The 16,748-nt window shown below is 43.4% G+C and overlaps 1 protein-coding gene across 7 annotated transcripts in view; it reads right to left on the bottom strand.

Annotated features, from left to right (window-relative positions):
* Positions 1 to 1,577: 1,577 nt before the first annotated feature.
* ATP10D (ATPase phospholipid transporting 10D (putative)) overlaps positions 1,578 to 16,748 on the bottom strand; it is a 99,397-nt gene continuing 84,226 nt past the window's right edge. For 5 of the 7 annotated variants that reach the window (XM_072774959.1, XM_072774955.1, XM_072774954.1 and 2 more), the window contains 4 exons: positions 12,066 to 12,146; positions 10,577 to 10,681; positions 6,653 to 6,840; positions 1,578 to 3,375 (listed from right to left, as the gene is read on the bottom strand). In XM_072774959.1, coding sequence (XP_072631060.1) covers positions 3,045 to 3,375; positions 6,653 to 6,840; positions 10,577 to 10,681; positions 12,066 to 12,146 — 705 coding nt within the window. In that variant the 3' untranslated portion in view covers positions 1,578 to 3,044. Of the gene's footprint in view, positions 3,376 to 6,652; positions 6,841 to 10,576; positions 10,682 to 12,065; positions 12,147 to 16,748 lie in introns of those variants that run through there. The other 2 variants (XM_072774958.1, XR_012007101.1) reach the window with 2 other exon arrangements.

The raw sequence follows: 16,748 nt of genomic DNA, 5'->3' as shown, positions 1-16,748 counted from the left end.
CTTGCTTCGGCCTTGGTCCCTAAAACAAAAATCTAAAAATGCTTTTAAGCGCTTGGCCACTCTATGCACGTCAATTCCCGAAGTAACTGGTGGTTAAAGGTATTTCTCCCCACTGAAAAGCTGCCAAATGCCAATTTTCACACGGAAATAATCTGTCAGGCATCCATTTAGCCACATCGAAATGCCTTCCGAACAAGTTAGGACTCCCTGCTGACCTTCACCAGCAATTTTACATTTTTTTTTTTTTTGTACTTCTCTGCATGTACACACATTTCAGGTTTGAAAAGCTACCTTGACACTTTCCATGATATGCGTCTCCTGCTCTGTGGTTTGTATAAACCTGTTGAGACTGAAATCCAGCAACGGAATGATGGACACAACTGTGTGAGAGCTGAAGAGCATACGTCGGTTTGGTTCTAGCTGTAGGTACATAATGTAATAACCTGTAGCTTCGCTCAACTTCTGTTCGGTCAAGTGTACCGACTGTACTTATTCTACATAACCCTTCATGCAAATAAAATGGTACGATCCTTCTTTTTAATGGACATGGAACATGGATCGCAAGTCCCAGAAATCCGTGCATCCCCCTAGAACAGTTGGCTCCCAGCTGCCGACCAATCCGAGTTCACCTGTCATGTGTCCCACTGGCACAGCAACGTGCTCTTTTGTCTTAGGTGATGGGTGACTCTTTGAAAACGAGAGGTTGCTAATACTCTCAAAGTCCCTCCAGTGTCCAAAGAAAACTTTAATCCTGGTAACAGCGCGAGGGATCTTTCACGTCTAGAGTACATCTTGGGAGCCTGATACAATTCTTTCATGAATCTTTTGTTATAAAATTATACCCCAAAATGTATATCATTAAATCAATTTTTCATGGTTACCAGGAGCAATGATACAATGCTCGGTTCCCCGAAACTTAGTAAAATACACTGAATACCAAAATGCAACAGATCAAATGGGCTTGGGTAACTCTGCGTAAAACTTATTTATTTGTAAATGAGATCCTTTAAAGCCTCACTACAGATCCCAAATCTCTTTTGCCCAAGGGCCAGACATGTTTCAGAATCCAGAATTTTTCAGAAATTAAAAAACACGACTCATCACCCAGTAATAAAATACATTTTTATAGCAAAGTATCTGAATAATTACATTTAAATAAATTGCCTTTCATCTGTTTAGGACATTGAATTTTGCCTAATTTATGAAAAATTTTTCAGCTTCAGAGCTCTTGGGATTTTGAATTGTGGCTAAGAGATAGTGGTATAAAATGAACACTCCAGACTTTCTTTTAACTTACATGTACGGATACTTGACATCCAAGAGATTGACTTTTTTTTTTAGTCCTCTTGGCTAATTCTTTTTATCTTTAGATTCCAATCTTTTATTTATATTTGAGGGATGAATGGCAGCTGCTATGAGGATAACAGCTGATATGACATTACTGATTTTCCCATATAAGAAAAGGCCATTACAATATTCTGGTAAGAGGTGCCTTGGGATTTTCCTTCTAAATTCTGGTACCGATTACTGTTGGATTCAGTGGTAGGCACGGGAGTGATGACAGTTTTTCATACACATTTCTTATTAAACAGTTTATTTTTTAAAAAATCATTAAGAAAGCAGAAAGCAACTTCCAATAGCCAGGTGCGATTCTGAAAGTTCTAGCAATACATCTCTATGATATAAGACTATTTGCAGTAATATCAATTACCCAAAAAAAGTCAGACCAGGACAGATAGGCAGCAGGAGATGATGAAGCCCTGAGAATATCAGATTAATAGTCATAAGACCTTGATACAGACATAGAAGGAGATTTCAGGAAGGAGATTCTGGGTGGCTCGTGGCCGACAATTTTCAGATGAATACATGTTGAGCTTTAAAAGAACTCGACAAGAATTGATGACCTCCTAACATCTGAGCTTAGCTGGTAACCTAGTCTCTGTTCCAACGAAAGTGAGCATACATGATCTGCAACAGCAGTTCGCTTGCTGTAGACATTCCCATCCTAACATGTATTTTTAAAAAACACATTTTTCTAAGAACCTCATGGAATCCTGAGAACCACCTGCATTAGTCTCAATTCATAACAGCTGATCTTTAAAGGTCACAGCACCAGAGAAGTTGTAGGGTACTGTAAAGACGATGAGCCCTCAAACAGTCTCTTGAAGATTGTCTTCAAATTGATTGTCTCATTTTGACCCGGCTGTCGTCAGCTTCAGAACAGGGCGACTGGCCAAAGGGGCTCCAGACCAGCTGATTCAGTCTGCCTGAAGACCTCACAAAAGGTCTTCTCTTGCCTGAAAGCGGAGAGAGGAACACATTCCTCCAGAACCCTGGCATCCCTCTGCCCTTCCCCAGGAAGAATCCGCCTCAAGAGAAACACCGAACCGAGCAGAGAGGTGTATGCCTTACGCCTGCGGTCAGATGACCAAAGGCATCTTCCCGGAGGAAATAAAAATCCATTAATAATCACTGATTACATTTTAAATAGTACAGTTATTACCCTACTTTAGGTACATTGTCACTTAAAAGGCTCTTTGGAATTTTTTCTCTAGAAATTAATGATTTGTAACATTTTTTTTTTCACGTGGAAATCTCTTCCGAGTTCTAATGGAGCTAAAAACGACTTTTTCTTCATTAAAGAAAATTCAGATTGGAGTCTGCTTGTTGAAAACATTTCCCTGGAATCTGAGATCTCCCAATAAAATAAACAGATCTCAAATGAATCGCCCAAGAATTTAAAATAAGACAGTTTAAAATGCTTTCACAAAATCCAGAAAGTTTCATAAAAGCATTGGATTCGGAATTAAATAGTCCACCTCCCCAGACAGTTCAGGTTCAAACTCCAACCTCTCTTACAAATGTACGTACAAACATCCAGAAAGTGACATCATCACACTGGCTTTTCCAGGCACAGTAGAACGTCCACGTCCTTTCGGGAAAAATCCACCTCGTTCTAGCTTGACAGAGGTGCGTCTTCCAAATCTGAAATGAGATGTGCAACTGCAAGGAGGATAGATACCCTGTTTTGGTTTTGTTTTGTTTTAACCCTTCGAGGGCCCAGGCATCCCTGAGATTTTCTTTTCACAGAAGTCTGAGTCCAAAGCAGTTTCATGTACAGATACGCTTCCCCGCTCGACAGCTCTGGGAGGCGCAGGCATCCTGGCAAAGGCAGCAGATGGGCCAGGCGTGGCTCTCTTCTCTGACTTGGCAGCCGGGTGGTCAGTGTACTGAGCGGTCACCTGGCCCGTCGTTCCGGCCCTGCTCCACTTCTTGAGAGCTTCAGTTCTCTCCTCTGGCGTCAGTCTGTCCAGGTGCTGAGCCCTCAGAACTGGAGATGGGAACAGGGATCCCTGGAGAACTCGGTATATGAACCTAGGGGACAGAAAGCATCACAGAGTTAGAGTCGCCGCAAACGCCACACGGGACACACACATGTACTCCCCAGTTGGGAAACATAACAGGGTCTGGTGGCCCCTGGCCTCCTTGAGGGAAAGGGAAAAGATAAGGACGCTAGAAGACGGAGACTGCGGTCCTATTAAGTCAGTATATGTAAAGCACTTAGAAAACGGTGCGTGTTTTCTGCAAGTGCCCGTCAAGTAAATACAAAATAAAATCTTTAGAGGTACTAAAAAAATAAAAATAAAAATAAATAAATAAATAAATAAATAAATAAATAAAGTAGAGGTACTGATACTGCGCTACCTCACAGACCTCATGGTCGGCCACACGGGCCAGTACACGGAAAGTGCACGTAAATACACAGACAACGCTGGTGTTAGCTTCCTGGACTCCTGTGACACGGTACCACAAACGTGTCCCCGAGGGTCCCTCCGGGCCAGCATTCTCCTGAACCCTGTGGGTCCTCCACATGCGTCCTGGGGATCGCGCCGTCAGCCGGGGGGTCCCTCGGAGCTTTCTGACCGCGGCCCACCTCCTGTCCCGGCGGCTGCCGAGGTGGCTGGCGGGATCCAGGTCACAGTCCTCATGTCTTCAGCACGAGCCACAGGCTGTCCAGCCCCCCTGTTGGCCTCCTCTCGAAGGCGAATTCCCAAAAGCCCAACTCTTCCTGTTCACAGCTTCTGGAATCTGCATAGGCAGAGAATCCCCTAAATCTAGTTTCTCTGGGTTTAACAGGCCTTCCCCTCAGTCTCCTTTCTCTCCTGTTTTATGCTAAGCAGAAGGAAGAAACCAGGCCGAACCTTCACCACTAAATATCCCAGTTCATGGTTCACAAATTCCGCTTTCCACGGAGCAGGGGAACCCACTTCAGCTAAGTTTTCTGCCGCTACGCTGCCAAGATCTCCTTGCCTCAAATTTCCACTAACGTGTTTCTCATCTGTTTTTTTTTTTCGGACTCCTCGCCAGCGGTGCCTTTAACATCCACATCTCTAGCAACATCCTGTTGAAGACCTATTTTCTAAGCCGATGCGGTTTTCTCCACCTGTGCCACTTCCCACTCTGCCCTGAACCTCACCGGCAGGAGCTTCAGCGTCCATCATCACGCGCAGTCTGCTTAGAGACGTCTGCTGTGTGTCTATCTCGCACCCCTACATCCTCCCGGTCTCGGCCCATTAGCCGGCTCCAAGCCACCTTCACCTTTATTCAGAATTTGTTATAACGGGCGCCCACCTGCCTGGGAACAGAGTCTGCCTTCGCTTTCTGGGGCTGCTGTCACAAATTACCGCGTGCTTCATGGCTTCGAACCACCAAACTTCATTCTCCCCACTGTTCCGAAGGCCCAGAATCCTGACATCAGTTCACTGAACCAAAATCTAGGTGTTGGAAAGGCCACGCGCGTTCCGCAGGCTCCGAGGACAATCCGTTCCTTGCCTCCTCGAGCTGCCAACTGCTGGCTTTCCTTAGCTCGTGGCCACGGAATCTCTGCCACTGTGGTCTGTGTCAAATCGTCCTCTGCCCCCCACCCCCTCTCTCAAGGATACATGGGTGTTTCGAGACCACCAGATAATAGAGGATCATCTTCCCATCTCAAGATCCCTAACTTAATCACGTTGCAGGAGCAAAATCCAGAACATTCACAGGCTCCAGGGATTACAGATACGTTTGAGGGGGTCATTTCTTTCCAGCCTGCCACAACAGTATAAGAATTGTACTGTTAATGCTCTCGAGGGTTTTTTTTTTTTTTTCAGTGAAACTATAGAACTCTAGAGGACTTGTTTCTTCATGAGTTCTACAAGTTCATCTTGTTGTTAATTTAGAAGCTGGTAATAACAGTGTGTAGTGTAAAGCATCTCAGTTTGGCAGGGATGTTGTTACGTACACAACCATAAACACCACAGAAGGACTCCAGTGGGTTTTCCTTCTATGTTTCTAGAAGGCACGCCCATCAGTAACAAAGGGAGCGTGCCCGCTGGGTCTTAGGATGGTGTTACAAACTGGGGGTGGCTGGCGAACTTTCCTCCAGTGGGCCAGACAGTAGTAGTTTGGGGTCTGCGAGCAAGACAATGGTTCGGGCTCTGGAACCATTCAGGTCTGCGGGTGCAGTGCAAAATCAGCCGCAGACAGCACATGAGTTAGTGTGTCTCCGTGCCGATACAATTTTATTTACTTTTAAAAACAGGCAGAGGGGGATGCCTGGGTGGCTCAGCGGTTGGGCGCCTGCCTTTGGCTCAGGTCGGGATCCCCGGATCCAGGATCAAGTCCCGCATCGGGCTCCCTGCGAGGAGCCTGCTTCTCCCTCTGCCTATGTCTCTGCCTCTCCTCTCAATCTGTGTCTCTCATGAATAAATAAATAAATCTTTAAAAAAAAAAAAAACAGGCAGAGGGCCAGATCTGGCCTGTGAGCCAGTTCGTCGACTCTGTTAGAGAATAACCTATGATCACCATTTTGACTCTCCTATCATGTCTTAAAAGGCAGAACAATGACTCTGCAAGGCTAAACAGATGGATTTTATAACAAACAGAAAGAGACAGAGCCATAGATTAAAAGCCCACGCATACTTCTTAGCCATTTCCATCCTGGACCATATTAGAAATTCAAGTTAAACTAAAATGGGAAAGAGAACTGGACTCAGATACAAGAGGGACGTTTCCAGTGTTTATAAGGTCATATAGAGGCCGCTACTTGTCCCTTGGTACACATTCTCCTGTTTTGTTTTGTTTTTTTTTCTTTTAGAAACCCTTAAACTTTAGCCACTCACAGCCTACACACTGAGGTCCTAGTTAATGGGAAATGAGCAAGGATGTGCAACTCCTGAGTCATGCCATCACAAATTAAAAACAAAGCAAAACAAAAACACAAAAGAGGAAAGCTGCTTGCGCTCTCTTTGCTCTCCTTCTCCTTCCTGCAGGCAGGGATGCACTGAGGGTGAGTCATCTCCAGTCATGCAGAGGAGGGCAGCACCCGTGGGAGTTAGCTGAACAAAAAGTCAGAGGGAAGGATCCTCATCTAACCCTGTGGGTGAGGCTGCCCTATCTTTGGGGCATGGCAACCAGATGAGAATTTTCCATGAGAGTGAAAAGGACTCTTCCCGTTTGCTTAAACCAGATCCGTTCTCTGGTAAAAAAGAGATAAAACCAATGTTTTCTCTGCTATCAGTGAAAAGGACGGTCTGCCACCCATTCTCAGCAGCTGCTTGAAGAATTCTAAGCCTGTGATTTCACGTCCTCTCTTGATGGGGAAACACCATACCTGGGCAGAAGGGCGACGCAGGTTGTGAGGACACAAACCAAGTAGAAGACCGGATCCAGCATGTGCTCCTGCATGATCCAGTAGGGGTTGGATGGTGGGTTGCAAGTTACACACATGGCTCCGAAAACCAAGGCAAAGACAAGATAAGACAAGATGCTACCAACAATCACCAGCATGTGGATCCAGGTCTGCAAGACAGGAAAACACTCTCTCGCTGAGGGCTCTGCATCTGCAGGAAATCTGCCCCCTCGATGAGACAACGTGTCTAAGCAATGAATGAATGGTGTCATGAACCTCCGTGAACAAAACACAAAATACCAAAGAGATAAGAACACCTTTCATGAGTAGCTTGTATCACTGTTTAAATTCTGTAAAACTAAGTCAAATGCCAAAAGGTTAATTCGATGACCGTTCTATTTTATATTGTTCATGCACCGTGAGATGTTTGGATTCTCTTATTATTTTTTAATACAGTCGACTACCAATTGGTCTGTTTCTTCATTAAGGTAATACTCCAGTCCTCAAACTTTACCCATTCACATGGCTGGTAGACGTTACCGTTCCTCATGGATATTCTAATTTCTTCCCACTGTGAGCATCTGGAAGGATTGCATTTGCTCACCCCCTAGATATAAAGCATGGCCACATATCCTGGTCATGGCTTTGACCAATGAAATGCGAATGGAAGGAATATGGAAAACATCCAGGTTAGAGGCACAGAGGAGTTGGTGTGCAATTTTCCACACCGTCTCCTTCCCATCCGTGTTGACTGAGACATTCAGCCTGGGGAATAATTCCAGATGGTAAAGCTACAAGACACAGCCTGGGGCACTGAGCTGCCCCCTCCGACGACAACCACTCTGAGTTATCTGGAACCTTAGCTAACTTTGTATGAGCAAGAAAGAAATCTTGTGTATCACACCTTAACCTACCACCTTCCTATCTGCGTATAGCTTGGAAGGTTTCTTAAACTGCCTTACTATTTAAGTAACTTCATTTAGGAAGAAAAGCAGATCACCACCTTAAATGCATTCTCGCCATGACCTGTCACAGGAGTGCTGAGTCTAGAGTCTGACGTTGGTCACAAAGGGAAACTGACGTAATTCTAGGTGTGAAAGCGCATCACCTTCAGGTTATGCAGCCCTCAGTGCTCTTCAGTGCAGGGGACAGCACCCCCTGATCTCGTGGTGTGTGTCCTAGTGGAATATGGCATGCTCTTCTGGGGGAAGCAGGGCCTTTATTAATATCTCCTAAGGCTACAATTTTCAAGCAAGTTCCAATTCTCTCCTTTTCCCCCTTAACCTTGCAAAGGATTTCCCCATGGAAGATCATAGGGGTCACAAAGACCTTTTTTTTTTTTGCAAACGAACCGCTCAGAAAATATTGGCTAAATCCTGATGATCATGATCCTGCCTCTTACACAATGATCTGCTATTTTTTTTCCTTCTCAAATGTCTTCCCGTCTCATTGAACCCTATTGCCTGATTTTTTTTTCCTTTCTTCAGATGAGCTTTTGGCAAGTTAGCTAGCAGCTTGGGGGAGCTGGTGCTCAACACAAATTGAGACAGAGTCAAGAGAGGGGTGGGAGGTGCCAATGAGATGAGGAGCCAGAGCAGGAAGGGAAGCTGCTCCAGGGTCTCAGGCGGACTCTTACTGACGAGGGCCCTTCAGAGAAAAGGGGTTTAATGACATGTCCTTTCTACAGCAGACACCTTTGGCCTTGGCACCTGGCTCTCGCTCTCCTCCTTAGCGCAGATACCCGGCCTGTGCCGTCTTGCCACAACATCCTGCCTCTAGCTAAAGCCCAGGGCTGAAGCTAAGGAAACAGAATTCTGGCTCCAGGGACTAAACTCGGGGCACAATGAGGCAAGAACAGAAAGAGAAGGACTGCAATCAATTCAGAGCAGGACAGAGCAGGCCTGTCCATTAGCCTGTTCCCTGGACGTCTGGAACCACTCTGGTTGCTCAAGGCGGTTTTGTTTTGTTTCGTTTGACTGTGGTTCTTCAATATATTTTTAATAACTTTTCTATTTGCTCAGGTCGCTTTTGCTCATAACCAGTGAACCCAAACGGATACACTGATGCATTAGGCCCTTTGGAGCGCTCCTAAATGTCAGGACTGATGACAATGCCTAAGGTAGTAACCAAAAGTGCCTACAAAATTGTTTAAAAATGAAATCAAACAGATATTAAGACAACGCCAAATATTTTGGTTCTAGAATTCCCTTTACTCTCCCTCCCTGGTATTTTCAGATATTAACTTTTTACTATACTTTTAGGCTCATACAGTTTGATGAGGGCAGGTTATAAGCAAAGCAAGTGATGTCAAAAACGTTCCTTAGAAACTATTATGCTTTAAAAATTACTATAATTTTATAGTGTAACAACACATAAAATTTAAACTATAACCTCATTCAGCTCTGTTTGAAACGCATTCACTACCAAGATGGTAAACATACCCCCGAATACTGGTTAGTCGTTTAATCATTTGTTTATCCACTCAAACATTTCTGAGCACCTACTGTGTACAGTCTGGTCCTAGATTCTGGTATATGGTGGTCAACACAAGAAAAATGAACCCTGCCCGTCACAGAGATTATAGCCTAATGCAGAAGATAAACATGAATCAGATAATCACATGACTGATGAATAATAAATTATTATTATTGTGATGAAGGAAAACATGAGGATGGTATGAAAAAATAGAGGCTTAGGGAAAGCCTCTTAGAGGAAGCAGCATTTCTGCTGAGACCTAAAATAGTATGTAAGTCGGGTAAAGAGCAAGGGACCACGGGAAGAGTGAGAATATTCTCCTCAGAAGATATGGTGAATGCTAAGGACCTGATGTGGTAACAAGCTCACTGTATCTGAACCACTGAAGGAAGGACAATGTGGCTCCGATCAATGAATAAGTGGAAATGTGATTGGAGGGAAAAGTAGAGGCATCACTGCATGAAGTCTTGTAGGCCATCTTATTAGGGCTTTTCAATGTTATTTCAAGTACAGTGGAAAATCACTAAGGGTTTTACCCAAAGGACAGGGACAAGGTATGATTTGTGTTTCAAAAGGAGGATTCTGGTTCTTTTGTAGAAACAGCTGGGGGAATCGAAAGTAGAGATAGGTGGGAAGTCTAAGGAGGCTGTAGCAGTAGTCCCGCAAGTGACATAGACGATAGCAAAGCCAATGCCAACAGAAATGAGTGACAGGTAGAAGTAATCACAGAAGTGGTTTACTCTCCAGAGATGGGTGGGATGTTCTGCATCTGCAGAGGAAGGTTTATCACAGAGCTCTCACTATCTGAATCCTACACATTAGCTTTGCTGCAGAGAGCTACTGTACAATCATTTTGATGAAAAGAATTAACTTTCTCATTAAATTAGCAACTAAGATTAAAAAAAAAAAGACCTAGATTTAAATGAATGGTAAAAATTCCGGAGGTAAGAAAACTTTTTTTTTTTGTAACATGAGAAATTTTGTGATAAAATCATCACTTACTAAAAAAAAAAAAAAAAAAAAAAAAAAAAAAAAAAAATATTAATCACTTACTAAAGTCAGTATACAAGAATTATGACATGACATCTCTTTTTAGTCGAGTGACATCAGCATGATCTTGAAGAATGCTGGTCACTGAAAGGTAACTGTTTCTCCAGCTTGACTCTTGCCTCCATGAACCATCCCCCCATGGATACCACCAAGGGGACCAGGTAGGCATTTTCCACTTTCCCTGGCTATACATCAACCTCAACATAACGGCACTCAGCAATCAACAAGAGTAGCCATGAATCATCCTTCTTACTTGGCATCATTATACTTTTCGTTACCATGTGTCTTCTAGGCATGAAGGGTTTAGCAGAGTCACCGCTAACAGAAGACATTTCCACAAGCACAGTTTCAGGCTCCTTCAGAGGCAGGAAAACCACTCACCAAACTCTTGCTTTCAATCACAAGGTGGAGGATAATGATGAACAGAGCAGCCGTGTTCAGGGGGTTTCCGAATGTAAAGATGTCAATGTCTGAGCCCTGGTAGGTCTACAAAGAGAGGACAACAGGCGGTGATCTGGGAGAGTTGTACACTCAGTGGTCTGAGTATCATCCCTTTATAGTTTAGTTGAGGTAGTTCCTTCTTCAATGTTCCTAATAATGGGTCAGTTAGGATAAATGTGAATATTTCCAAAAGAGAAACTGACTCCTAGGCCATCTAATTTTTGAACTTTTCAGTTGGAATGCCTCTTTATCCTGAGTCATAATTCATCCTCCTGGATGAATTACACTTTTTTACTTACACTTCTGCCTTCGACGTAGAGAATAATATCAAATATGTCTGGTTTAACAGAGCTGCAAACCTCTGAGGCAGCTATTAAGGCTATCCTGAGGGACGCCTGAGTGGCTCAGTTGGTTCAGAGTCCGACTCTTTTTCGGCTCAGGTCATGATATCAGGGTCCTGGGATCAAGCCCCATACTGGGCTCTACGTTTAGTGTGGAGTCAGCTTGGGATTCTCTCTCTCTGCTTGTGCGTGTGTTCATTCATTCATTCATTCATTCATTCTCTCTCAAAAAAGGCTATCCTGAGTGTATATCTCTGCTAAGTAAACATCCCCTCCTCTCCTACGTGTATGTCTTCAAGTTCTTCAAGTATTCTTCTAATGACAATTTTCTGACCTTCTGCAATTCTACTCACTCTCTCCTGCTTACCCTCAGAGTGCCTCATTTGTATTCCTCTTGAAATGTATTATTCAGAATATGCTAGCTGGGCAAACTCAAGGCATTTTATTTAAAGAAGGAACTAAAGAACAGAAGTTGTTAACTTGAAGACTATAATTTTTTTCATTCTTAATATTGTGTTTTTGTTAACTCCAATCCATAATCAAACTAGTGTTTTCTCCTGGATAGGAGTGTATCTAGGAGTAGGCCATTGTATCATGCTGCTTGGTGCTTGGTGTTGGCCTGAATTTTAAAATTAGTTTTTATACTTTTGCTTAGGCGCATTTCTTCTATCCTTCACCTATAAAACAGGCTTTTTAGAGAGACTGTTTATAAGAAGTTAAATTTAATACTATGAATATCATCCTAGTAGAATTTGCCCAGCACTAATAATAGATTTCATATCAACTTTCTATGATTTTGACTCCTCTCATTATATGCCTGGACTCTCAATTTTATTCAAGTCATTTACAAAAATTATCAAGCAGTACAGGGCTAGAACAGAGACTCAAGAGGAATCAGCTATGTACTTCTGTCCAAATTTAATCCATTGTCTAACATGTTTGGTGGAGGACATTATAATTTAGTCAGTTAATAATCAACTTGATTATCTGAGCAAGCTACCCCAATATATCCGTTCTATATGCTGATACTGGCAACAAAGAAACACCATTGATTCATTAGTTAACACTTTGAGTGAATAAGGACTCACGTAGTAAGGCATAAAGAAGCAGACCAGGCTTTGATAAAAGGCATCCAACAAGGTGATCCAGAAGGTAAGGGGTAAGTATGCCTGAAAAGGAAGCAGATATGGTGGAGGGACCAAGATTAATAAGGGTCAAAGCAGAGTCAAGGAACAACACAAGTGAATAATTATTTTCGCTTCTTTGAAAAGAAGACTGCATTCCTTTGTTTTCTCACTCACAAACTAGGTGGGCTTTGCAAAGAGTGGAAGAAGAGTAAGGTGTGAAGTTGACTAATCAGTGAAAAAAACCCAGGAAGTAACTCTTCAAATTATGTCACTTTTATCAATGGATCAACCTTAAATCTACTTGAGAAAGGAAAAGTGGTACTAAATTCCCATTTCCTATTGATCAGGTGCTGTTTCAAAAATGTCTCCAAATTCATCTACTTCTATCTCCATTCTCATTCACCATCAACTTTATGCATGACTGAATAATCGCCTAACTGGCTTCTTTGCTTCTTCTCCTTTCCGTAATCCAATCTTCCACAGCAGTTGGATGGCTTTTAAAAACTATAAATCAGGTTATACCATCTCCCTAATTAATCAAACTGACCCCCTCCAATGCCTCCGATGACTTCCCACTGCATTCCCAATACAAGTTCCTTCCCATGGCCTGTAATGTCCTGGAGGGGACAGGACATTATACTGGACCCCTTGCTCTCCAGGGTCCCACCCTACCATTGTTATCTCTCATTCATTATGATCCTGCCACAAGCACCTTCTATTTTCCAACCTTGCCAGACCCATTCTTTCCTTGGGATTTCACCTGTGCCCCTCTCTCTTCTGCCAGGATTCTCTCTGCCCTGGACATCCCATGTGACTAGTTCTTCATTATTCACATCCTAGCTCAGTATCATCTCACTGAGGCACTCCCAGACCAGTCTAAAAGTTATACCCACCCCGTCACTTACTACCATGGCATCCTTAGAAGTCTCTTATCACCTCTGGAAATAACATTGTTTACCTAAGGATTTTCTGGTTCTCAACAGAATGCAAACTTTATACAGTGGGGCTTTGATTTTTGTATTCAAGTGAATGAAACAGTACCTGGTACATAACGACTCAATAAATATTTGTTGAGTCAATAAGTAATTCCTATTTAACTTTTCATGTGCTAAACCACTTTTAACCAAAAGTTTATTATAGAAAGAAAGACCAAGTTCAAGTAGAGACATATCAAATTCAAGTGACTGAAAACAGGTTTTCAAACAAGAGCCACCTCTGATTGAATGTTGGTGTGTGTGCAGGACTCGGAGGCTGAATTCAGACCCAAGAGGAACAACAAAGTGCTCTGGTTTATTAGTGATGTCTGCCATGGACAAAAATTGCAAGTCTTATATCTCTGAGCTAGTCTTCTCTTTTCTTTACGTATTCTCAATCTTATTTCCCTACAAATGTGAAAAGGATGAAATATCCTTGAAAATAACCAATTGCCTCCTAACTAACAAAGTTTTGTAAATATACAAATTGTCTATACACGTTTTTCTATTCTTCAACAGACTCTATTTAGAATTTTAAAATCAATCATTTTAAAATTTAAATTGTTTGCCAACATATCGTACATCATTAGTTTCTGACGTAGTTTTCAATAATTCATCAGCTGCATATAACCCCCAGCATGCATCTCATCACGTGCCCTCCTTAATGCCCGTCACCCAGTTACCCCATCCCTCCACCCACCACCCCTCCAGCAACCCTCAGTTTGTTTCCTAGAGTTAAGAGTCTCTCATGGTTTGTTTTCCTCTCTGATTTTTCCCCATTTAGCTGCCCCACCTTCCCTTATGGTCCCTTGCACTATTTCTTAATATTCCACATATGAGCGAAATCGTATATAAAATCTATCCTTTAAAAAAAAAAAAACAACTCCTCATTCTCTGGAAAATCAAAGCAATGAGGATTTGTTGTTTCTAATACTGTTACTATCATTGTTCCTTTTATTATACTGTTATTGTTCCTTTTCCCTATGTCCTCTTTTACTATTTCCTCCTTAAAAATGATGGGATTGGGATCCCTGGGTGGCGCAGCGGTTTGGCGCCTGCCTTTGGCCCGGGGCGTGATCCTGGAGACCCGGGATCGAATCCCACGTCAGGCTCCCTGCATGGAGCCTGCTTCTCCCTCTACCTGTGTCTCTGCCTCTCTGTCTCTCTCTGTGTGACTATCATGAATAAATAAATAAAATCTTTAAAAAAAAAAAATAAAAAAATAAAAATGATGGGATCTTCTGTCTTTCGTCATCCAAAGGTCCATGAAAATCTAAGCAGAAGCACAATCAAATGACAGAAGAGAATGTGGTAGCATCAAAGGGGCCACCAAAACACCACCAGACAAGAGAGAACCATCTGGGATAAGCTAAAATGTAACTTCATGCTTCCGGAGGAGTAGAAGTTGCTCAAAAAAACCTAGAGCAAAAAAAAAAAAGTAAAAGCATAATTACTCCACAGCCACGTGAGTAAGGGAGCTTTGAAAGCAAAGGAGGGTAAAAGATAAATGAGAGGCTGAAGAGGCAAACTCATGGGATCTCCTGGAATCTGGGAGGGAAAAATGTGCATGTGAAGTCAAAGCCAGGAAAGGTGGCTGTGTGGGTGAGCAGAGACGGGTAACAGGTGATGGCTTCTCTGGAGGGAGCCTCTGCTGCAGCCCTGCTGATCATCTCCTTGGGGAGAGAATCTGCAACCTTGGAGAGTAGATTTCATGATGCTAAAGACAGGAAATGGCCCACGCATAAAACAGAATCCATTTGAAGGCCAAGTTCAAAGAAAGGAGAACTCTTCTGGAAGGTAAACTCAATGAAATCCATGACCTTCTATCAATAGCCATATGCCGGGAACCCGCCTCTATCACCATGTGCTACGAAACTGGCTGGCTCGATACAACAACGTGTGAAAGGACTGATCACAGGGCTCGACAGGAGGAATCAGTGACCTCAACTCTTCCAAGGTAAGAACCAGTCACAAGTCCGTACAAATGGGCTTTTAAAATGCCAGCTATAAAAAACTGTGAAGGTCCCCCTCACCTTTCTTTCCCCCATGGACTTGGAATTTAATTTAGGCTGGAGTACAGGACAAGCTTCATTCATATTGACCACATATTCCTGCATCCTGGCCTTGAACTTTAAGACTGGGTCCCTCTTGGAAAACTCCATTTAGTTCCTTGATCTGAATGGACTGGATGATACTAAGGGATTACAAGGACTACTTCTCCCCTGAAAGTCGAACGTGTGACTGCTCTGCGATGGCTGTGGCAGGTGCCCGTGGACACTAAGCTACTCCCCAACCTGGAAAGGAATTTCAAGTCTGAACAAAGTTAAACTGATGAAAATAAAAACATTTTAAATTTGAGATGTCTTCAAGTTTCTAGTTAATTCTGCGGGTGTGTGTGTGTGTGTGTATATGTGTGTGTGTGTAAAAAAATAACAATATTGAGAGCATAATATGGCCAGAACTTTTCTCTTACTTAATCCTCACATCATCTCCATAAATAAACAGAAATACAGGCAAGTTAAATAATTTAGCAAGGTCACACACCACAGAACCAGAATTTAAACTCAGGCTAAACACAACCCATGACGTCTAACTGACCAGGGTCAGTGTCTTTAGAACAGCGAGTGAGGCACAATACACCGATTTCTAACAGTGGGTCTGAGTACAGTGTGTGTGTAGGAAACCCTGTCTGTGTGATTCAGCTCTGTCTTCAGGAATAATAAATGTCCCAGGCCTGGTCAACGAGAGAACGATCTTTCTAGTCACAGTGATCAACACAGGAAAAGGCCAACCCGAGCTTGGCCAACAAGCCCCAACCAGGGCATTCAGAGGTGCTTTAAGAATCGCAGTGTTCCAGGGGCGCCTGTGGGGCCCAGTTGGTTAAACATCTGCCTTCAGCTCAGGTCATGATCCTGGGGTCCTGGGATCGAGTCCCATGTCGGGCTCCCTGCTCATCGGGGAGTCCGCTCCCCCCTCTTCCTCTGCCACTCGCTCTGCTCGTGCTCTTTCTCTCAAATAAATAAATAATTTTTTTTTTTTTTTAAAGAAACAATAGCAATGTTCTGTCGTCATGATTCTTGGATATGGCAGCCATGTGAGTCAAAAAATTTCCCTTTTTTGTTAAGCCAGTTCAGGCTGGTTTCTACCATTTGCAACTAAGAGAGTCCTGACCAACACAGTCTTCCTCTCAAGTCTATATTATCTGACTACATCTGGGGACACCCCAGCTTTGCCCACTCACAGGTGTCTACAGGCTCCTGGCCTTGGGAGAGCATTCTGGATTTCCGGCCGGTGGACAGCACGGTGGAAGCGAGAAGGGGTCTGGGGGGTAGAAGATAGCATCAGTTGTTCTTTCTGCAGCGCGGCGTGTGGTAGATGGCCTGGGCTAGAGCCCCAGAGTTTACTGGCACCACGCACCAGCTCTGCGACCTGGGCGCCATCCCTGAGGTACCTCCCAGGGCCCGGCCGCCCTTGTCTCCAGTGCGGGTAACGATGCCACTTACTCGCACGGTCACTTTGAGGAGGAGATTTATGTATGTTAAGCACTTAGCACAGTGCCTGGCACAGAGGAGGCAGGACAGAGACGCTCACGAGCGCCCCATTACCATTAGCTATTACTAGTTTTGTAGAAGATCAATTAGGAGTTTTGAGACAGCTAGCCCAAGTAATC

Source organism: Canis lupus, chromosome 14 (assembly GCF_048164855.1).
Source record: "Canis lupus baileyi chromosome 14, mCanLup2.hap1, whole genome shotgun sequence".
Classification (NCBI taxonomy): Eukaryota; Metazoa; Chordata; class Mammalia; order Carnivora; family Canidae; genus Canis; species Canis lupus.
The sequence above is the reverse complement of the archived record's forward strand: the minus strand, read 5'-3'. Positions and strand labels throughout refer to the sequence as shown.